The sequence below is a fragment of the Halictus rubicundus genome, chromosome 12 (assembly GCF_050948215.1).
Source record: "Halictus rubicundus isolate RS-2024b chromosome 12, iyHalRubi1_principal, whole genome shotgun sequence".
Classification (NCBI taxonomy): Eukaryota; Metazoa; Arthropoda; class Insecta; order Hymenoptera; family Halictidae; genus Halictus; species Halictus rubicundus.
In genome coordinates, this window is record NC_135160.1 from 5,994,197 (window position 1) to 6,014,861 (window position 20,665).

At 35.6% G+C, this 20,665-nt stretch overlaps 5 protein-coding genes across 12 annotated transcripts; 2 read left to right on the top strand and 3 right to left on the bottom strand.

The window, feature by feature from the left end:
- Nucleotides 1-215: 215 nt before the first annotated feature.
- LOC143359475 (uncharacterized) lies at nucleotides 216-2,429 on the top strand. The gene is given in 4 exon segments (XM_076797414.1): nucleotides 216-256; nucleotides 755-1,197; nucleotides 1,528-1,683; nucleotides 2,292-2,429. Coding segments are annotated over 3 exon segments (615 nt in total). The 3' UTR covers nucleotides 1,659-1,683; nucleotides 2,292-2,429.
- On the bottom strand, nucleotides 1,697-4,187 carry LOC143359932 (E3 ubiquitin-protein ligase TRIM45). Its single transcript, XM_076798330.1, has 6 exons — nucleotides 3,987-4,187; nucleotides 3,598-3,809; nucleotides 3,019-3,281; nucleotides 2,732-2,949; nucleotides 2,313-2,513; nucleotides 1,697-2,244 (listed from the first exon to the last, which is right to left on the bottom strand). Exons 2-6 carry the CDS (start codon nucleotides 3,783-3,785, stop codon nucleotides 2,014-2,016), a joined length of 1,101 nt encoding a protein of 366 aa, XP_076654445.1. The 5' UTR covers nucleotides 3,786-3,809; nucleotides 3,987-4,187; the 3' UTR covers nucleotides 1,697-2,013.
- Nucleotides 4,188-4,272: 85 nt separating this feature from the next.
- Nucleotides 4,273-9,783, bottom strand: LOC143359928 (dyslexia-associated protein KIAA0319). Of its 2 annotated transcripts, XM_076798323.1 has the most exons (15): nucleotides 9,332-9,783; nucleotides 8,686-9,100; nucleotides 8,429-8,601; nucleotides 7,764-8,141; nucleotides 7,464-7,689; nucleotides 6,927-7,300; nucleotides 6,740-6,851; nucleotides 6,411-6,559; nucleotides 6,144-6,334; nucleotides 5,972-6,071; nucleotides 5,578-5,898; nucleotides 5,376-5,477; nucleotides 5,114-5,299; nucleotides 4,892-5,041; nucleotides 4,273-4,810 (listed from the first exon to the last, which is right to left on the bottom strand). In XM_076798323.1, exons 2-14 carry the CDS (start codon nucleotides 9,093-9,095, stop codon nucleotides 4,893-4,895), a joined length of 2,871 nt encoding a protein of 956 aa, XP_076654438.1. In that variant the 5' UTR covers nucleotides 9,096-9,100; nucleotides 9,332-9,783; the 3' UTR covers nucleotides 4,273-4,810; nucleotide 4,892. The 2 variants fall into 2 exon arrangements, with proteins under 2 accessions (XP_076654438.1, XP_076654439.1); XM_076798324.1 differs by having other exon boundaries at nucleotides 4,273-5,041.
- Nucleotides 9,784-10,587: 804 nt separating this feature from the next.
- On the top strand, nucleotides 10,588-16,252 carry LOC143359964 (uncharacterized). 6 transcript variants are annotated; one of them, XR_013083186.1, is made up of 19 exons: nucleotides 10,588-10,672; nucleotides 10,956-11,017; nucleotides 11,119-11,384; nucleotides 11,502-11,712; nucleotides 11,780-12,096; nucleotides 12,177-12,386; nucleotides 12,457-12,636; nucleotides 12,709-12,823; nucleotides 12,883-13,058; nucleotides 13,198-13,522; nucleotides 13,611-13,725; nucleotides 13,833-13,901; nucleotides 14,303-14,405; nucleotides 14,498-15,009; nucleotides 15,092-15,284; nucleotides 15,364-15,539; nucleotides 15,618-15,690; nucleotides 15,790-15,964; nucleotides 16,152-16,252. XR_013083186.1 is itself a non-coding variant. In XM_076798414.1 (18 exons), the coding sequence occupies exons 1-18, from the start codon at nucleotides 10,603-10,605 to the stop codon at nucleotides 15,795-15,797; spliced, it is 3,198 nt and encodes a 1,065-aa protein (XP_076654529.1). In that variant the 5' UTR covers nucleotides 10,588-10,602; the 3' UTR covers nucleotides 15,798-16,252. The 6 variants fall into 6 exon arrangements, 5 of the variants coding, with proteins under 5 accessions (XP_076654529.1, XP_076654527.1, XP_076654528.1 ...); XM_076798414.1 differs by having other exon boundaries at nucleotides 15,773-16,252; XM_076798412.1 differs by having other exon boundaries at nucleotides 15,790-16,252.
- Nucleotides 16,253-16,331: 79 nt separating this feature from the next.
- Nucleotides 16,332-20,577, bottom strand: LOC143359965 (F-box only protein 21). 2 transcript variants are annotated; one of them, XM_076798417.1, is made up of 10 exons: nucleotides 20,354-20,577; nucleotides 19,916-20,247; nucleotides 19,373-19,651; nucleotides 18,585-19,020; nucleotides 18,374-18,504; nucleotides 18,141-18,291; nucleotides 17,859-18,062; nucleotides 17,692-17,769; nucleotides 17,412-17,616; nucleotides 16,332-17,334 (listed from the first exon to the last, which is right to left on the bottom strand). In XM_076798417.1, exons 2-10 carry the CDS (start codon nucleotides 20,104-20,106, stop codon nucleotides 17,171-17,173), a joined length of 1,839 nt encoding a protein of 612 aa, XP_076654532.1. In that variant the 5' UTR covers nucleotides 20,107-20,247; nucleotides 20,354-20,577; the 3' UTR covers nucleotides 16,332-17,170. The 2 variants fall into 2 exon arrangements, with proteins under 2 accessions (XP_076654532.1, XP_076654533.1); XM_076798418.1 differs by having other exon boundaries at nucleotides 16,332-17,033; nucleotides 17,125-17,334; nucleotides 19,916-20,577.
- Nucleotides 20,578-20,665: the final 88 nt, after the last annotated feature.

Here is a 20,665-nt window from a genome sequence, read left to right on the forward strand (position 1 = left end):
CCTCAACGTCGTGTGTGTTCATCAGTGTTCATGTCCTCTCTGGCTGTACCTATTATTCAGATTACATATTTATTTCGTGTGAAGAAACGAATTCGCATATTTTCTAATCAAACATCACATTCTTCTTTATCAAGGTAAAATTATTTAATTATATTTGTAAAATGTATGCGTGATATCTTATTTCTACGTTTTATTTCTGTTGATTGTTTTTAGCAATGGTATTTAAAATGCTGCACATCTGCAACATACTAGGAAAGCAATTAGTTAAATTTTCAAGAACGAATACTGGAAAGTGTACAATTTGGAGATAACATGTAAAACAGGTGAAATGAAACTTTATGAATACATCGATTAAAATAATTGAACATGAAACTGCCAAAACATACTTCTAAAAAAGGTATTATTTAATTTTGAAACTTTTTAAAACTGCTATTTATATGTATCTAAGTATCTTTGTACCTTTTCGAACAAATATGTATTTGGCTTAACTATTTATGAAAGGGCATATATTCTAGGACAAAATCACAGCAATAGATTATAATTGTAATTATGTAAGTTGTAGGCTTTGAATGAAGGAGTGATTAACTCGAACCTCAAATGACAGTAACAAAGTATATAACTATGTACTACTTTGAATAGACAATTTCTTGAAATATACATCACATGACAATTCTTTATTAATTATTGAGAGAACATACCAAGATTTTATGTACTAAAATATCGATGTAGTACGATAATTGTTTATTCCCAACAGATATTCTGATGGACCCACTAGCGAAGGGGCAAATGCATGGAAGTACGATCCATTGTCATTCCATGCGAGACAAGCTCAAGAAAGAATCCAAGAATTTGATAGATTGAATAGGGCAAGACATCTTCTCGATGCTATTTTTCTCACGAATGAATTAATTTCCGATGGTTCTGATGTTGAAATATTGAGTCTTGCTAACACAATAATAACAAGATTTAAGATTCTGGGAGTATTTAATACATCAGTAGGCAAGTTGAATTTAATGCATTATTATTTATCTTTGTATGTACTTTCTCAACAATGATTAACTCTTTTAGAGAATACTTACGAAAATACTAGGATATTGGTACTAAAGTCTTCTCACAGTGGTGTATATCATTGTTGTACATTTTGTTCGAGTGGAGGAAAGAAAGAAGCTACCTGCGGTTGCAGAGGAACTATGCCTGGTAATTAGAAGTATACGAAAACCCAAAAATGTTGGGTACCCGATGGTTGGGACGGATCGGGACCAGTCGGGTTCTCGAAAATTTTGAGATTCTCGAATGTATCAGAATTTTTAGGATTCCGGAGAATAATCCCGAAAATTGTCAAAAATCCCGATGCATTCGCAAATCGGAATGTGCTCGGGAATCCCGAATGTTCTTGAAACTCCCGATATATTTGAGTATCCCGAAATCTTCGAGTTTTCACACACCTCTACTAGTAGTACATGTTTTTTTAATAATATAATGAAGCACTACCGATCAACATTGTATCATATGGTTGTTTGATTCAAGGTGGATATCAAGGTTGTGGACACGGTCATGTAGGACATCCAGGTGTCAGCCATTGGTCTTGCTGTGGATCAGTTTTGAGACACGGACGTTGTTTGGCACTCCAAAGATATGTGCACCAGCTGCTAGTTTGATGCTGTTCATGATACATATATATTTGTATGTATATCACTATTTTTGTACATCAGTCTTTATTGAATACAAATAGCAATGCAAAATGCCATAGAATGGAACATCATTGCATATACAGTTTAACATACCGCCCCTAAATGTATTTTCTATATCTCATCATATTGCTTGTCCATACTTGGTGAACATTTTACACAGTACCTCAAATGACAGTCTTATATTGTTACTTTAAACCTACCACTTATAACATCACATGACAATTCATACCTATATTTCACTTTTTTGTTGACAAGAATCTTTTCTCAGTCCATTTCTCTGACTATAATACTGGTGTATATCAGTCTAAATCTTGAAACAATACTATGAGATAACATACCGATAGTCCATTGGAACAAAAGAATCTTTCATTTCTTCGAAGGTAGTATTTAAAAGCGTATTTCGATCGTACTGTGTCAGAAGCACATTCAAAAGTGCTTTCGCCTTTTGCAATACTGTCGTCAAGTATAGAGCAATCCTTCTCCCAGCTCCGGATGCATTTTCACTGGCGTGGCCGCGGTGTTGAGTACTCCACATACATTCTTTACATGTTACCTAAAAGAAAATAACTTGATTAAAATCATTCTTAAATTATTCAATAGTACGATAAAAGGACCATGAACCTGTTGACACGCGATACAATAAAATCTCAATGCGTGCGTAGGATGTTTTTGACAGAGCGTGGTACGTCGCAATTTGGTAGCTTCCCAAAGCGGCCTTATCTTGTGCTTTGATGGCTTAAGTTCCATAGTGATTAGTTGTTGATGTTCCATCCCACACTCTGTGCAGAAATTGCGGAGGCACGTGGAACATTGGACCGATGCCTTTAAAAAGCAATGTTTATATCAACTACATCATACAGGGTGTCCCACTAACTCTGTGACAATTCGGTTCGAGGGACACTTATTACGGTGAGAATAATTTTTCCAAATGAAACCAATCTGTCCCCACGAACCAAATAATCGCCTTATCGCAGAGTTAGTGGCACACGCTGTATTTAACTAAACTGCATTGGCTAAAGGATAAGGACACTAATGCTTACAACCACTTCATCTGTGCAAACATCACAGAGAACTCTGTTTGCAAGTCTGCAGCGTATAGCGTCCATGACTAACCGATGTTGAAGAGGATAATGTGGAGGAGGTTCTGGAGAACCAACGGTCGGCAATCGAAAATCACACAGGGGACACAATTCATGGAAATTACTCTTTCTCTCTCGTGTATTGTGGATTTTTACCATTTTCGGGGAATTACAGGAACCTAGAGCACATAGAAATATACATCAACAAAGTATCTCGCGATTGTAATTAATAATTCTGTGTCACTTACGTTTGTTTAGTAATTCTGAAACACACAACGAACATATAGGATGCAAGCATGGTAAGAGTCTTGGCTCGTGCATCCTTTTACCGCATCTAGGACACCGGAAGTCTTTATCTTCCCCTGTCTGAAGGGAAGAAAAGATTTCTTCTTGAGTGTACTCATTGCTTATTTGATCCTTTGCATTGTAAGATGATTCAGAGGAAGGTTGGCACATGGAACTTGTTCCATTCGTGTTCCAAGAGATGGGCACTTTTGAATAAACATCATAACTAAATAAAAGAAAAAGGAAAATAACGTACCACTATGTACGAACAGACTGTATACGATTTAATTCATTAATATAGTTATTTCTTATGTGAAGTTGTGTGTCCATTGTATTGTTTTCTACACTCTAATTTTGTAATCACCGAATGATTCATCATCTTGCTCAGAATCGCGCAAACTCGGTGTACGAAATCAACGATAGAGGTATCCATTTTTAGAGTATCTGACAATAGGAAAAATTTCGTACACGGTGGGGAAAAAGTGCAATAGTAGTCTCGGAATAGTCGTCAGTGTACCGAGTCAATTAAAAATAGTTCTTACCGAACGTTTTTAGCGAAAGCCTGAGGATCTGCATTAACGACGGGTTGGGTATCCGCAACTTTATTTTTTCGCTTGGGGAATGTACATTCTTTACTATTAAATCCGTTGTTCTCGTTCTCGCCATCCATCGACGTTTTCTCACCGCAGCAACTTGTTAATCGGCACTTGGAGCATTTGACAAAATCCATAAACACACCGTTAGGCTGTCAAAGCTAACACATAATATTGTACGAATTAATTATAGATAGGCAAACCAGTCGTCGTCAGTTTCCATCATGCCCACGAGAGTGAATACAGTTTGAAATATTCATGAATGGAACCGAGGTGATATAAAATGAATAGGATTTGTTGGTGTCGTTACCATAAAATTGATATAAAATTCAACTTACCAGGTTGAAGAGAATTCTATCTGCCAGCACGTACAGTGATGGTTTTCGACGTACGGTACAAATACCTTTTGCACTACTTCACGTTTGCCATAGCGTAATGAGTTAAAAATAACGCGAAGGCGGGCGCATGCGAAGCGAAACGCGACTGTTTTGTACCGAATTCCAAATCCTACTTATTATTCGTTACGCAGCTACAATGGTTATCGTAACCGTAAATTAATAAACATTAAATTACAATATCTACGAATGAATAAACGTTGCAGGTAATATTCCCAACTCTGTCAGCTATATGGATAACAAATTTTATTACTTATCCATACACGTGTAAAAATAAGATCGATGATATACATATTAAAGAGCAAGTATTACATACAAAGGATATATGGTTAAGGAATGATTACTATATATAAATACTAATTCCAATACTTTCTAAGGCCGTGAAAGAATGAAAGTTCGATCATTGTGCTATGGTACCGCCTGTGTGTACAAACAGCGGTGCACCTACACGATTATACAATTAAAAAGCCTCGAATGCAATTGTACAATACAGATAAACGATAATAGTATCTCGAAAAGAAAATCATCGAACTAGATGTAATACAGGAAGTGAGTCTGTGTTCTTGCGTCACCGGTTACTTAAGTACATCCGTGTCAGTTGAATTCTTTTATACAGATGGCAATTTCGTCGGTTGAGGAAATCGTATGGAATCTTGTTAAGGTACATACTTAATATTACAGCCCTGTAAGTGACTAGTACTCTTTACGTTTTGGCCAAACATACACGTGTGTGCGTCGCTTAACGAGATCTTATATTCTATACATCTCTGAAATACGAGATTAATTTATGAAATCTAATGCGTAATGCACTGATTAGGTTGTTCTTTTTAAAAGACTATATCCGTTACCTCATGTTTTCACTCTAGAACCCACTTTAATAAAACCATTTCGAGATTTACCGTTTCTTGCTTGACTGTTATTTTTCGTCTTGCGATGTTCGAATAAGACGTCGTCGGAGTCCGTGTCTGACTCGGACAGTACCATTTTATGCGAAGAAACTGCAAAAAAATGGTGCCAATGTTAATAATACGGAATTATTTTCGATTAACGAGCATGTAGTAATATCATACACGTGCTGCTGTCGTCTTCCGGTTCCGGTTGTAACAAGGAATAACGAGGAGGTTTTTTCTTAGCACGAAGCGAACGTCGTTTTCCTGTGCATATTCTTTGGCATAAGCAAACCAAACCCCATATCAGACCAACCCAACACACAACCAAAGATAAAAGCGCGATTATCACATAAAGAATGCTCCAATCTGGAAAATTGTATTTGTACCATTATTTTGAGTTTCGGAAATGTAATATTTTATTGCCGAATATAGTTTAACTTACCGCAGTTGGAATCACCGTTACCGAAATATTTCTGTATTAAATTCTGCATCCAGAATGCTTCACACATACACGATCTTGTCTCTTGGTCGCATACGCCATGACCTGCAATCATGTTTTTCTTGGACATTGTTCTTTTTTTTTTCTACTATCGATAAACAGTAGTCGAATTTTTAAAGTGTTCGAATTAGAGTTATGAACGTACCCGAACAATTATTTTGGCACACAGCAGTGTCGATATTCGCGACAGATAACTGAAGGAGTCCGGAATCTTGTGTCAGTTTCTCTTTTAACCGCTTAACCACTTCCGGTCCCGGCATAGTCGTTTGTCCTCCTTTCTTCGCGACGTAAAACACTAACACTGCTCTGCCAGTGTGAGGCTCCGCTCTCAAGTTTCGTACAATAATCGATGCTTCGTCCCGCAGCAACATTTGCAACTTTACTACCAATGAATTCTTTTGAGACACTGTCAGCATGTTTGCTCCGATGTTTAATGTCAGCTCGACCAAATGTAATAATTGTGTATCTAGAAAAAAGTAAACGTTTATTTAAATTTCATTATAGAATATGCAATTTCTCTCTTTTTTTCCTATACTTACCTGGCTTTACTATAACTGACACAGTGTCTTCGCTTTTGAGTCCTTGATCGTCCACCACTTTCAATTTGAAAACGTATCTACCTGGGACGATATCGGTTAGCTAAAATTGAAGAAGTTGGAATGATAATGACATTATTTATTTGAAATGCACACTCAATTTAAATATCGTTACCATTAGAACCGGTGACTTGTCTGTATTTTGAATTATAGTACCAATAGCAAGACTAGACGAATCTCTTGTCCATATCCATTCCTTGATTCCTAAGTCATCGGTTGATTGAGTACCATTAATAATCAGGGCACCGATGGGCGCAATTACAACCTGATCGCCTCCCGCATTTGCTTTAGGAGGCGCATTTTTATCTATAAAATCAAATTTCCTCTATTACATTTTGGACCATTGAAATCTGAAAGGATTCAATTAGTACTTCGTGCATACTTTGCGTAACTTTTACATTCACGAAATCAGAGTCTTTGTTCCCGTTATCGTCGATTACGGTTAACTTAAACTCGTAGTCACCCTTGGTTAGTTTTGTTACATTGGTAATTGATTCGTTAACAGCAGAGAACTCTGCGTTGCTGGGCCCGCTGTTAAAGGAGGTTTCGTATTATAATGTTATGCCGGGAGGATTAACCCTTAGCACTCGAGTGGCAACTCTGAGGTGTCAGTACTGAACATTTAAGTATTGTATGAGTAAACTGCTTCAGTTTCATAAGAGTTACAATAGTTCCGAGTGCAAAGGTTCAACATCTAAAATTGAAGTTTACCTGACTTGTTCCCAATGATATGATACAATTTTAATGTCATCGTTACTATCGTGACCATCCAGTAGAGTTTTCGTTTCGGGTAAAGCTATCGTTATGTCGTCGCCGGCGTTGGCTGTTTAAAATATAAGTATAAGATGAAACATTTATATTCATAATAGAAATACGTGATTCCAGATTGTATCATTACCCGTGGGTGGTTTATTCGTTGGTGGTTTTACAAACACGTGGACCTCAGATGTCGAAGACTGCTCCGAGTCATCTGTTACTTTCAGCACGAACGTATACATTCCCTCTTCTAAATTAGACAGTTGTAAATACGGCGTCCTAGTGTTTTGCATATCCACCGCTTTGTTCTGATCAGAGGGACTTTTCGTCCACTCCCAGCTCGCGATACCGTGGTCATCGGTGCTTAAGTTACCGTTAAGAGTAAGCATATTCTGGGGTAAGTATATAATTATATCCTGCCCCGCATTCGCGCTAGGAGGATAATCGGTTACTTTCAGTACAGTTATGTTAGCGCTGGTTGAGTTCGTGATGTGATCAGAATCTTCCACAGTCAACCTAGTAAAGTAAACATATTGAATTGACGAAATATATCTAGAGGTGCGCGAGAACCCGAAAATTCGGCATTCTCGAATATACTGGAATTTCCGAGAATTTTCGGGTTCTCGCACACCTCCAAGTATATCTAATTGTCATGTAGTTTACGAAGTAGAATGCTAACTTAAAAGTGTAATTGCCAGGAATAAGATTGTCCAACTGTAACGTGGGTGTGTCGACTAGATTCGGTTGATAACCAATAGGTCCTTGTTGCAGTTCCCAGTGATAAGAAATGACTCGGTCGTCATCTTTACTCGATGACCCGTCTAATACAGCTCCGGTATTTGGAAGTTTTACGACTTGTGATGCAGGCGAGATTATCGCCGTTGGTGCTTGATTTATTCTTTTGGCTGTAAATGACGATAAAGTCTGTTATTAACCATGATTTTGATCGCTGGGAGATTTTCCAACGAGAATAACTCACGTGGTAGAACGCTGACGTTTGCGTACGCTTCGCCATAAGCATTCGGACTGTTTACTGTCACCTTGAACGTGTATAAACCCTCGGATAAGTTACTCAATTTAACAGTCATACTGTTTTGATCGGTCATGATGCCACTGTGACTTTCCGGTTGACTTAGAAGACTCCAAGCGTAATTGTAATGCTCTTTCCCCTGCTCCGCAGGTACAGTATAGGCAGACAATGTTACTTCGTTCTCTGGTAAACGAACTTCCTTCGAAACCGCGGAAACTAACAAGCGTTTCACCGGTGGCACAATCGACGCGCTAGAATCTTTCAGAATCTGCTCTTTTATCTGCGGTGTTACACCGAGTTCCATATCCTCGTCCGGGACGCAAATTCCTACCGCAAACCCATACAAATTAGAAAAGGAAAAATCAACGAATCGTGTGTAGACTGCCGATTTCATGCACTCATGAGAAAAAATGAGTAGGAGAAATTTAAAGTAGTAGACAAATTAAAAGAATTAGAAGATTTCGATGTGAAATTTCCAATCGTTTAAAATTGTTACAGAAAGAACAAAATTCCTAAGTGACTTCCGTCTCTTTCAATTGGTGCAGACAATTTTTATTTTGCATAAAGATCCGCAGTCTAATCACGCGAAACACTTTCTATTAAAATAACCACACCTTCTATGTTGTGTTTAAAACCAATGGAGCATTGACATGTACTGACATCAGATTTATGTGGATCTTTAACACATACTTCATTTTCCGAGCAAGTTGCTTGCGTGATACAGGGCATATCGTTCGATGCGCCAAACAAAATACGGTACCTACCCGTACTGTCCATAAAAGGAGAACTAAAAAATATATTGAAAGATATACGCATGGAAAATATTTCTATAACAGTAACTAGAAATTTTTTTGAAATATTTTGTCCTTACCCAGCATCCCCATGCATGTTTTCCAATAATTCACTCCACATTTCATCCTCTTCTACAGGCTTCACTAAGACCATACTCGGTGGACTCTCGTTGGATAGATCGATCCTGTATAAAGGTAAACATATCTTGGAGTTCTCGCATTGCAGATGGTAACAGGTGTTGTTATGCATGAGGGCCACGTTGCATTTAGGTTTCGTGCAGCAGGCAGCAATGCATTGTTCAAGACCATTCAAATGCGGCTGACTAGCATACAGTCCACTGGAAAAATTTCCCCGAGGTGTGTAGTTTATGTACACTTTTGGGTACAAACCAGGACATAATATTTGCCATTTATTGTCCCAGTCGGAGAGGTCGCCGATGCAATTGCCAAAAAGTAATAAATATAGTCCCAAATAGAAAATTTCCAGCATTGTAACTGAAAGAAGAATAGAACGTATAAAACATATGCTATACAGGGTGTTTCGCAAGTTTCTACGTAAATTTCATCTGCATATTCTATGAATAAAAATAAGACTTGTCATCGCAAGATATTTAACATAATTCTGTTAAATGTCTTTTTATCACTACTATGAAGATAGTGCTTGAATTTGGAGTAGTCGTAAAAGCGAGCGATAAGGCAATGTTTACATTGTCAGAACGCTCCTACCTGTTTATTCGCACAGGACAAAGTAGATGTCGAACGACAAAATGATTCCAGGAAATATTTCAGGTTACTTTACGAAACATCTGTCACCTTCTGAATTGGTTCACTATCGAACACTGACCGTAGACTGTCGTGGGATCGTTCCACCGTTATTAACTTCGAATGGTGTGCAGACGTACACGGTACAGGCTTATCATATATTAGCAGCATGTTATTATCAACGCCAACAGCTAATCAGCTATAGGGGCAATTATCATATTTCCTGTTGCACCGGAATAATAAAAGGTCGAGTAACGACGATAATATCGAGGCTGTAAATATCACACTACCGCAATAAAAAAGCTATATCGTTAATTGACACTACGCGTCAAACGCGCAAAAACAAATCCAGTCGACCGAGTCCCTTGCCACGCTACTCTATCGTTTTGATAACCCACACACCTGAATCACCTGCGCGTACTTGCGCGCGCCCCAGATGTCGCGCCGGTAAAAATAATTAACAGATAAAACGAACGTTCATGATATTACAAGCATTTAACTTCATTCACGCTCTCAATATTCCTACGTGAAAAACGTTCCCTCTTCTGTAAAAAAAAAAGAACAGAACATTCTATAAGCTATACTGATTATGCAAAATAGGCGGCTTATGGGTCTTATACTTCGAACCGTTGAATAATAATTAGAGGATTTATATAGCTACATCCCATTATGGATTGCACAAAAAATTCTTTCTTTGACGCGCCTTGTTATACTTTTAAACACTAGCTTGTTAAATGCAAGGCAATGTTTGCTATCTTGTTATAGTGAAATAATGAAGTTAAAGGAAAATCTGGAATATGGCCTTTATTGTACAAGTGTTAAAGAATGCATGTGTAATTTGTTTCTTTTTACAATGTAGATGAAACCAGACGATTTTACTTTTCACGCGATGTGTATGGAAGAGGTGCATATATGGTTTCCGCGGAATATTTGAAATTACAAATGTCCCGCGCCGAGTGCGTGGAGCGGTAGAGCCACAGCCTACTTTAGTACTTAGAGGAGGCTGTGACAAAAGTAGAAACTGACTAGTGATATAAAAGTTTGCCGCTGAAAGAAAATATAACTAGACAATGCTATATGAATTTTCAAATTTGATTTGCCTAGAAGTGAAGCTTGACTTATAAAGATTTTATGTACTTTGTATTTTCTATTTGTTCTAATAAAAATTTGTTCATTAATAATTAATTATTTTCATTAAAATATTGCAGCTGTACTTTCACGTTGAATGTGTCGGCATGCATGTTTTGAAAGAAACTGATCTAACGGGATCGATCGAACGTTTCCTGTACTGTTTGCTACAGCAGAGTATGTATTTTTACTTCATGGCGAATCACCACTCATAACAATATTGAATACTTCTACATAAATTTTTAAGAGTACCTGGAAAGCATTTCGTGTATATTCGATTTAATAAATAAGTAGTAGATGTTAATAATGAACACGTTTTCGGCAATAACATTCTATTAAGTCAATTCTATATTCGGACAAATTAACGAGATGAGATGTCGACGATTCGTGTTACGTTAAGTACCATCGATAAATGTAACGGTCAATAACACCACAATAATTTTTTATTAATAAATGTCAGACAGTATGGCTAGCAGAGAAACGTCAATTAATTCAAAACACTCGGATGACCACAGTGTTGAGGTTTGTAAATCTGTGATACAATATTCATCCGTATTAAAAGCATGAGAGTGCTGATTGTGTTTGATATTTGAATTAAGATTAAATCTAATATTTTATTCTAGACACTAGCAGAAGTTTTTCGATGTTTCATTTGTATGGAAAAGCTTAGGGATGCGCATCTGTGTCCTCACTGCAGTAAATTGTGTTGCTACACTTGTATAAGAAGATGGCTCACAGAGCAACGCTCTCAGTGTCCTCATTGTAGAGCATCTTTACATCTACACGAATTGGTGAATTGCAGATGGGTAGAGGAAGTAACACAGCAGCTCGATACACTACAAGCAGTTGGTATATCAAACTCTAGGCACGATGATTCAAATAGGGACAGGTATTTTCCTCATAATTTAAAAGAACAATCTTTCTAGAATGTCTCTTAGCACACTTTAGATGTAATATATAATAAATCTCTGTATGTTCATACTTAAACCTTTGTGTTTCTCTGCAGGTGTACTGTGCACCACGAGAAGCTGTCTGTTTATTGCTGGACTTGTCGTAGGTGTATATGTCACCAATGTGCTCTATGGGGTGGAACTCATTCGGGACATACTTTTAAACCTTTAGAAGACGTATACGAACAGCATGTTACACAAATAAAAGCAGAAGTAGGACAATTGAAACGAAGACTAATGGAGTTGATAAGTCTTGTTCAAGAAGTGGTAAGCTTTATACATATTATGCAATTGATAAATATTATTTTATATTGGTTCCTTTGTTTTTTAATAGGAACGTAATGTTGAATCTGTAAGAGCTGCAAAAGATGAAAGAGTTAGAGAAATCAGGAATGCAGTGGAACTGATGATAGCACGTCTAGATTCTCAATTGAAGGCTAAATTATTAACGCTAATGGGTCAGAAGAACTCCTTAACTTTAGAAACAGAGCAACTGGAAGCTTTGTTGCAAGAAGTGGAGCATCAGTTGCACTCTTGCACTCGATCAGAGTTAATAATTAAAAGTGCAGACTTGTCACGAATGATACATCAAGTAAGAAAAAAACCAATGACAAGTTTTGTGACAGCTCCTGTTCCCGCCGATTTTCACAGGTATATCAAAAACTGTTTGTACTTCAATTTATAGTTTGATGAAGGTTGACAGAAAAATGATTGCCTGCTTATTATTTCAGCGAAATTGTACCAGGATATGACAGTGCAACCTTTGCAATGCAAAATTTTACTCAACTACAGCTAAAAGCAGATCCTGTGTATTCAGCTCCTTTACACGTAAATGGATTGTGCTGGAGATTAAAAGTGTATCCTGATGGAAATGGAGTTGTTCGTGGAAATTATTTATCTGTTTTCTTGGAATTAAGTGCAGGTTTACCAGAAACTTCCAAGTACGCGTAATAAGAAGTTCTGGATTTTCAAAAATATTTATCACTGTTTCTGAAAAAATATTTTCTCCAGATATGAATATCGAGTTGAAATGATACATCAAGGATCTCGTGACACAAGTAAAAACATTGTTCGAGAATTCGCTTCAGACTTTGAAATTGGTGAATGTTGGGGTTACAACAGATTTTTCAGATTAGACTTACTTGCAACTGAAGGGTACTTAAATACAGAGTTGGATACGCTTATATTGCGGTAGGTTCAATTTGAATTACTAGAAGGTATTTTCTGTGTTATCAATGAAATTATAATGTCGAAATGAATCAGGTTCCAGGTACGGCCACCGACGTTTTATCAACGTTGCAGAGACCAACAATGGTACATTAGTCAATTGGTTACGGTTCAGAACCAATATGCTGCTCAAATTAACGAGTTGAAAGAGGTAACACTGTTAACTATTTTAATTAGTAGTTTCGAAATCATTTAAATATTCGTTCTCAGAGACTGGCGATAGAGATATCGCGAAATGCCATGACAGCAACAAGAGTTGGTTGTGGACCAACATCAAATGTAACATCACTGGTGATGCAACAACAGTCACAAGCGGCTGGAGATCCATTACTGAACTCCAATACATCTCGTTCCATTGAACCGTATCAAAATAATACATCGTCGAGGTGATTTCTATGTTAATATTAAGTTCCATTTTAATGATAAGCGACAATTTAAAAACATTTCCTCAAATTCTTACTTTCGAAGTACTATACTTTTCAGTTAAATCGTATAGTATTTTTCATAGTCTTTTTTTCACGATAGATCGCTACAGAATGTGCTGTCTGGAGGAAATAATAGTAGTTCCATGGCAGGTGATCAATTAATGCCTATATGCCAGCTAGGAAACATCTCAAACATACGTCCACTTGGATCTTCTTCAACGTTGTCTTCTATCTCATCGAAAACGAGTTTAAAACAACATCGGGGAAAACCCGAATCTCCCAATCTGCATGGTACAAATGACGGCTCCTCTGGAGATTGCCAAAATAATGGTGTTCATTCCCCATCACCTTCTTATTCTTCGCCAACAGTGCTCAATCAGCAACCATTGACCCTTTTGTCCAGTAGCAGTAGTAGTGATAGCGGAGTGAGATATTTTAAACAATATATTATCAAACTGAAATATGTACATTCTTTTAAACATAAATTAAATTGACGAATTGTGTTTATTTCAGGAATTTAGCGAACATGATATATACTTGGATGAATGTGAACATAACGAGCCACATTTAACGCTTTTGGACGACAATTCAAATGACGAAAATGACGTGGACGATGAAACTATGTCAGGTATGAGTTAAATTTTCTTTTTCGATAGTTAAATATTTTCCTAGGTTGTTTTTTGTCAACTAGTCTGCCGTGTACAAATTTTGATACAAAGAATGTAATTGAATTAGGTACGAGTTCGAACAGGGATTCTATAGATGTGCGAAGGCGTAGCCAGCGGGACTGCAAGTTAGATAAAGGTGTCGAAAATGAAAAATCCTCGAATGAGAAACCAGACGAAGATTATATGAAAGAGAATCCTACTTCCCATACACCAGATCAATTTCAAGCAGTCTCATAAGAGATCCTTTGTCTTTTTCTGACTTAATCTCCGTCTACTTCTTACTTTTGGTTTTATAACACCAAATAAATATTCCTGTATATGTACTATAGTAACTGAAGTTATAGACAAATTTTAATTATGCACTTACGATCGGAAACTTTATTAAGTAGAATAATTTTTTCTGTTATATTTATACATATATATGTATATATATATATATATAAAAATAGTACAAATAGTACAACCTGTAGATAGTAGATAGTTATTTTGATTGATTATTAGGATAATTTTCAATAACAGTAATTGTAATATTTCCAGGAGAGAACGATGTAGAAGTTGCAGAATCGTTAACGCCGTGGATTCAGAACAAACAACGCACAAAACAGCAAAACAATCGGGATAGTAGCGGGGATGCTTGCAGGTATCTCAAAAAGGACAAATTAAAATTTAGATAATATCGTAAATATACTAAAAATAATTGTTTCAGTTGTACGTTACTTTGTCATTTTGTAGATTGCGGGGTAATGATAGTTTAGAAGATGAGATAATGTTACTACATCTGTTTGAAATGCAAGACAGGAATTCCGCATGGACTTCGTTGTGCTTCAATCAACATGTAGACGATACAAATGACTCTAGAACTTCTTTGACAAGTTTGCATCGAAGTTCTAGTCCCTTGCATTGTAACTCAACATTATCGGCTCATGGATCATCTTCATTTTCGCATAAACACCATGAACTTGATTCAACCTGCAACGAACAATTTTCCGACAAACACTCCACTTGCCCGTCTCATCTTTGTCAGCCTCAAATGATGTGCAATGGTAGATCCAATTTAAGCCAACTATCCAATATCTATCAGCAAGAAGTCTCCGGATTAATGGCTTGCGGAAGTCAAACAAGGTCTGAACCTGCGACTCGTTCGAACTCTATAGATTGCGATAAGGATCTTCCAAAGATATCTCTAGTTAATCAAATTAATCACGAAGTAGATACATCCAGGTCGGACTTAATAGTGCCAAATGGTAATTGAAATTCGGAGAATATACGTTTCTATATTTTTATTGCATATTCAATACAAATGATGTTGGACGTATACATTTTTAGTAATATTGGACAGCAATAAAATCGTATCTAAGCATTTACTGTCACGACGACAATCGTCACCGTCGTCATCTGGCAACGTTAGCGTAATAAATAACGAGAATAGCAAAGTATTTGAATTCGAACAATTGTTGGAAACTATTCAGTTGTATCCTATACCTCAGAAAGATACTGCCAGTTGTTTTAACAAATTAAGGTAATATTTTCTTAAATTAGTTAATAGCAGATAGAAATATAACATCAATATGAATAATTTATGCATTCATTTTTCACAGGAAAAATATTTCATCGGAGGGAAAAAGTAATGGCTGCACCACTGCCGGAATCAAAACTGCCACGCTTTCTTCGTTAAGTCATGACACGCCATCATCGTCAACAAGTAATACAACCGATGCTATACCAAATCCTAACAACTATAGTTGGGCTCCTGCGTTATATCAACATAAGCACAGTACATATAGTAATATTGAAGCCGTACGAAATCTATTATGATACAAAGTCAATAGAAAGATACTCTTACTTATTTCAGGTCAAAAGAACGTTTTGGACACAACTATGCAAGTATCTTCTACCGATAATTCTAATAAATCGACAACTGACAAGTAAGCAGATTTTGACTGAATATTTTAGACAATAATATAAATCATTAGTAAACGAAAAATTAATATTCGAAGATTGTTACAGAATTATTATTGTTATAGGTCGTTAGAAGAAACTAACTCTTCAGGTACTTCCTGAAATTACGTTTGTAATACTTATTTCGTACTTATGTACTGTGATTTTTGTTCATCTAAATGTTAATATTGTTGTTAGAAGTGAGAGAAAAAAAGTGAGACCACTGAGATTAGAAAACTGATATTTAAATATAATAACATGGTAAGTGTAACAAATAAAAATACTAATGTTTTATAGCAGGTACAAGGTACTATACAATTGTGTTATATGAAACATATTTCATGTGTAATATTTCACAAATATTTAACAATAATTTAATTCTTACTATGAAATAACCTTTCTCTTATAAATACACGTACTAGTAAAAGAAATTGATTTTTCTTTTCAGCTTAAAAAGCATAAAGAAAAAGAATGCGACTTCAATATCATTCCATATTAGTGTGATATTGTGATTTATATTATTTATCATTATTTATTATTCGCTCATAATTACATATTCAAACAAATTCCATGTCTTTGTTTAGACGTTAATATTAATATATTATACACTATCAAAATAATCAATATGTTTAATTTGTTTGTTTTCTTTTTTTTTTGGATGGTTATGGTATTATAAGTATTATGAGAACAAATTTTGTACTATTTATATGTGGTTGCTTGTGAGTATATCTAAGTCAAACACAGCCCACTACAGTAAAATAAAATAAACAGCACAAACGTGTACATATTTTTTTTACACTAGAACCTTATTAAAATTTAAGTTATTTGCATTTAAAATTATGTAAAAATACTAAGACGCTCAAATGGACAATATGAATTAATCGCTATTAGAAATTGCTGCTTATTACGTTTATATGTACTTACATTATGAATATATCAACTACTTTTTTATTTTATTATTCAATTATTATATGTGAATAAAAATTCATATATATTTACGTGATAGCTTAAAAACTTGGGATCACTTTAAATAGTACACAGAACACTATTTCTTATTTTTAGTATACAAGTCCGAAATGTTCGAACATATTTCAAGCCGCTTAAAGCTGGCGCCTGCTTACTTTGGTTCATATTTTGAACCTTGAATGTTCATAGATTCAATTAAAAAAAATGTTTTTTTTTAATATAGACTGTACAAATTCTATCATACAAATTTTACTTTTGTTTATACGCCATAAATAGAAATTTTCAAAGGAACTGTTTACGTTTTGTTCATTTCTTTTTCAAGAACTTACTGCAACGAAGATAAGCAGTACATATTTGATGACAACTATAAAAGCATGAATGTTTATTGATTCTTTCGGATTAAAGTATTAGCTCTGTATCTTTCTAATAATTTAGTATTCGTTTCGTACTATTACCTTGTACATATTTGACCTAGAGGAGGAAACAGTTATGTAATGCATTTTATATTCCAAAACTTTGCAAAAGTCTATTGCGGGCTTCCTCATCTTCCGGGTATTCTTTTGCCATGTCTTCATTTGGTACATAATGTGTGCCATTAAATTTGCAGAAATATCTACCGATAGATTGATGATTGATCCATTCTGGCTTCGTCGGATGCAACTCGTCTAAAAATAAGAAGAAATTCGTCGATCACTTTTAATATATTCCTACATAGATTACTGATTAAATAGAGTCGCATTACCTTGATATACATACTGACACATGCCATCTCTAAGTACTATATATTTTGTTGTTTCTGCATCATTATTTAATCTAACTGCGCCTAATTCATCTTCAAAAGGTCCAGTATCCCATCCGATTATCACACATGGATATTCTAGATACTTCATAATCATTCCTACTGCATATTCAACAACTGGCTTCCTTTTTTTTGGTTCCATTTTCGCCTGTACATAAATATTCTTGTTTAGAAATTTCCATCGACAATGATACAAATAACTTCACACCATTGTAATGTATACCTTTCGATGGAATACATAGCAACGGGAATGCACATCTTCATCTTCAGGTATCAGCTGAGAATATGGTATTAATGCACGCTGAAAAATTGCGTCATATTACATCCTACAATAACTTGAAATGAATAATCTATATACAATATCTATATATAATTAATGCCACGGAATACCTGGTCTACAATCTTTAACATGTCCAGGATCTCTGTAAAATCTATATGCTCGTCTCTGTATAAAGACGCCAATTTCCAAATTGGATCTGGATCATTGGGTTGCACCATATGTTCAAGTTCAAGTGTAGAACGTAATCTTGAGACTTTTCGATAAATATGTTGTCTGACAGCTACTTCCAAATTGCTTGCCATTCTTTTTATTACCTTTTAAAGTTTATTGAAAGTCAATTACATTAAGAACACGTAATACAAAACCATTATTAGTATAAATTTAATACTAACTTCCACAGCAGTTGCTGCCTTGCGCACGTTATATTTTTTTATTGGACATTTTGAAACGCAGCCAATTTGAGGGCACTGTTTCTTAGTTATAAACTCACCGTCGTTCATAACATCAATATAAAAATTTTCTACTTTGTCAGAGTCAGGTCCACTAAAACAAAATATGGAAAAATAATAAAAATTCAAGAGGTGTGCGATATTCTTATGCAATTATAAACTAATTCAGAACTTACTAGGTTTCTTTCCACCGTAATAGGAAATGGCTCGGAAAACAAACGGGCTCGCAGCGTACACCAAGCCTTCGAGCAACACTTTCGAATACTATTGCTAAAGATATAGGAATCCCTCGTTTGTTTTCCAAGACCTAGGTCAATAAACATTATTACATATTTAGAAATTAATCCCGTGTAAGAACTATAATGTTATTTACAATCTACAACTTACACGATCTAAAAATGAGTTTTCTGAAGAATAATACAGTTCTTCGCTTCCATAAAATCCTAACTTGTGAAATAATACTTTGCGGAGTGCTTCTGTTGCTTGGACTGTTTCTAGAACATTCCATTGATTGTCATCAATAATATTATTTCTCCAAAACGCAAACTGTCCTGGTGGTGTTGAGAATATGGAATGGTCTGGATGTTGTTCTTTGAGTAATGCTTTGGCTTGCTCTGCAATTGCATCTAATAGTGATGCTATGTAGGAGTATGTCACATGTCTTTCTGGTTGACTCCATTGTGCTACAATGGTCGCGCCACGTTCTAAGGTCTGTCTGCTTGGAGGCAGGGATATAAATTTCTGCCATTCTTCTTTCAAATGACTTTGTTTCAAGTATCTAACAACCTTAAGACCATAATACCTGTGTGTTAAATTACTAGCTCTGAAATAAATAACGATGGTATAATATAAATACTATTTAGTAAATTTTGTTTTCATATTAACAATATGTTTCTTTTACAGTTGAAATGCCATTCATATGCCAAATTGATTAATTCCACAAACTAAAAAGTAGAGAAAATCAATGAAATAGTATACATTTATTTTTAAAAGTTCTTTCAACTTTTGCCACTCAATGGTATCGAGGCTAATTATTAAAGAAATTTGTTTTAAACGGAAAAAGTTAAGCATTAATTAAATGGTATGCTAGTAGAATAAAAAAAAAAACTCGAAATGTAGTTAATCACCTTGGCCTGAGAATAGCTCAGTCAATGAATTGATATAGTTATACTCACAGAGCAGGGGCTTTGATTAAACTTATTAGTTCATCCACAAGAATATAATAAGCAAAGGGTTGAGCACCAGCCTCTACTTTAAAGAGGGGATCAAATATTTTGAATGCGGAGTTTGGTAACTCATTGCCCATTTCGTTATAGTGTCTGCTAGACATTAAGGATAACTGTTGAAACAACAGGTTTCTGATGTCTAAACAGAATTTAATCCGTTCCTTCCAATTTACAACATAATATTCTGATTCTTTGTTTATATGATAAGTTTTCTTTAGACTTGGCCATCTAAAATTTAAATAAAAATATTGGGAACATGTCTTTCAGTCTTTCATATAAAAAGAGATGTATATACATAGCAGAAATTAATCATTTATGTTTCGCCGAAGAATGATCTATCTGTGAAAACAACGCGAGTAATCACAGAGTTCTAAAAATACCACAATCTATAATGTACACAAATTTCTGAAAAAATCGACACCGAATGCGCAATTCGATTTTTTCATCTCGCAGAGTTATTACGACGATTCCGTTAATTGATGATAACCGTACCTTTGAAAATACTTGGTTCTCCAAAGTATATTGTCGTTGTCGATAATTTTGTACAAACTTTTGCACGTAGAAGCAAGATTAATCACATCCGAGAAGCTGAGTTGCTTGTCCTCCAAAATCCTCGCAATTATCTCGCTGGGTAACAAGTCCACTATGTCACTTGACATCTTTTCGTGATTTATTGAAGCCATTATAGTTGTTGAAAAAAGACGAATAAAAAAAGGCGATTAACTATTTACTCGTAACGTAAAACCGTTAACAAGTAAAACACGTTTTCGACGTACATCCGTACATCTGCCATCATACGCTCTAACGTCAGTATGCATGTAGTTCTGTTGAAAGATCAGAAATTGACGCATGCGAAGTATGCCAACGAGAAGGAAAAACACGCACTACCGTTTGCAAATAAAACTGAGTGAATAATAATATAATAATAACCGGTTCATGTATGACGAATCGGGCCTGCTGCAGCAGCTAATATAGACAGTATTCTCATTGCAATTGACTTGAAACTACATATAATGAACTACTGTTGTGCTGATGTGAGAGGACTCACTTCAGTTTATTTTCTCAACACAAAGAGAGCTTGTCAACACCTTCCTCATATGGAGGAAATAACCTTATTTGGCGGTGGAGTTCTACTATCTACGTGTAATTTGTAATCCCAGATAAACAAGCTGGACGACTTGAGGACTAGGGGGCAGCACTATACCGGGGACACTAAAATCCGGGGCGTGAACACTCTCATTT

What these genes read in the sequence shown, in the direction of transcription:
- LOC143359932 (XM_076798330.1), bottom strand. Translation starts at nt 3,785, where the DNA reads ATGGATTTTGTCAAATGCTCCAAGTGCCGATTAACAAGTTGCTGCGGT. An exon ending in TTCAGAATTACTAAACAAAC is followed by an intron (nt 2,950 to 3,018) that starts GTAAGTGACACA and finishes TATGTGCTCTAG; the next exon opens with GTTCCTGTAATTCCCCGAAA. An exon ending in TTTGCACAGATGAAGTGGTT is followed by an intron (nt 2,514 to 2,731) that starts GTAAGCATTAGT and finishes TGCTTTTTAAAG; the next exon opens with GCATCGGTCCAATGTTCCAC.
- LOC143359928 (XM_076798323.1), bottom strand. Translation starts at nt 9,095, where the DNA reads ATGCTGGAAATTTTCTATTTGGGACTATATTTATTACTTTTTGGCAAT. An exon ending in AAACGTCAGCGTTCTACCAC is followed by an intron (nt 7,690 to 7,763) that starts GTGAGTTATTCT and finishes CGTCATTTACAG; the next exon opens with CCAAAAGAATAAATCAAGCA. An exon ending in GTCAGTTATAGTAAAGCCAG is followed by an intron (nt 5,899 to 5,971) that starts GTAAGTATAGGA and finishes ACTTTTTTCTAG; the next exon opens with ATACACAATTATTACATTTG.
- LOC143359964 (XM_076798412.1), top strand. Translation starts at nt 10,603, where the DNA reads ATGCATGTTTTGAAAGAAACTGATCTAACGGGATCGATCGAACGTTTC. An exon ending in GATGATTCAAATAGGGACAG is followed by an intron (nt 11,385 to 11,501) that starts GTATTTTCCTCA and finishes GTTTCTCTGCAG; the next exon opens with GTGTACTGTGCACCACGAGA. An exon ending in GTTCCCGCCGATTTTCACAG is followed by an intron (nt 12,097 to 12,176) that starts GTATATCAAAAA and finishes TTATTATTTCAG; the next exon opens with CGAAATTGTACCAGGATATG.
- LOC143359965 (XM_076798417.1), bottom strand. Translation starts at nt 20,106, where the DNA reads ATGGCTTCAATAAATCACGAAAAGATGTCAAGTGACATAGTGGACTTG. An exon ending in AGAACCAAGTATTTTCAAAG is followed by an intron (nt 19,652 to 19,915) that starts GTACGGTTATCA and finishes TTTAAATTTTAG; the next exon opens with ATGGCCAAGTCTAAAGAAAA. An exon ending in TGTTAAAGATTGTAGACCAG is followed by an intron (nt 17,770 to 17,858) that starts GTATTCCGTGGC and finishes GCAATTTTTCAG; the next exon opens with CGTGCATTAATACCATATTC.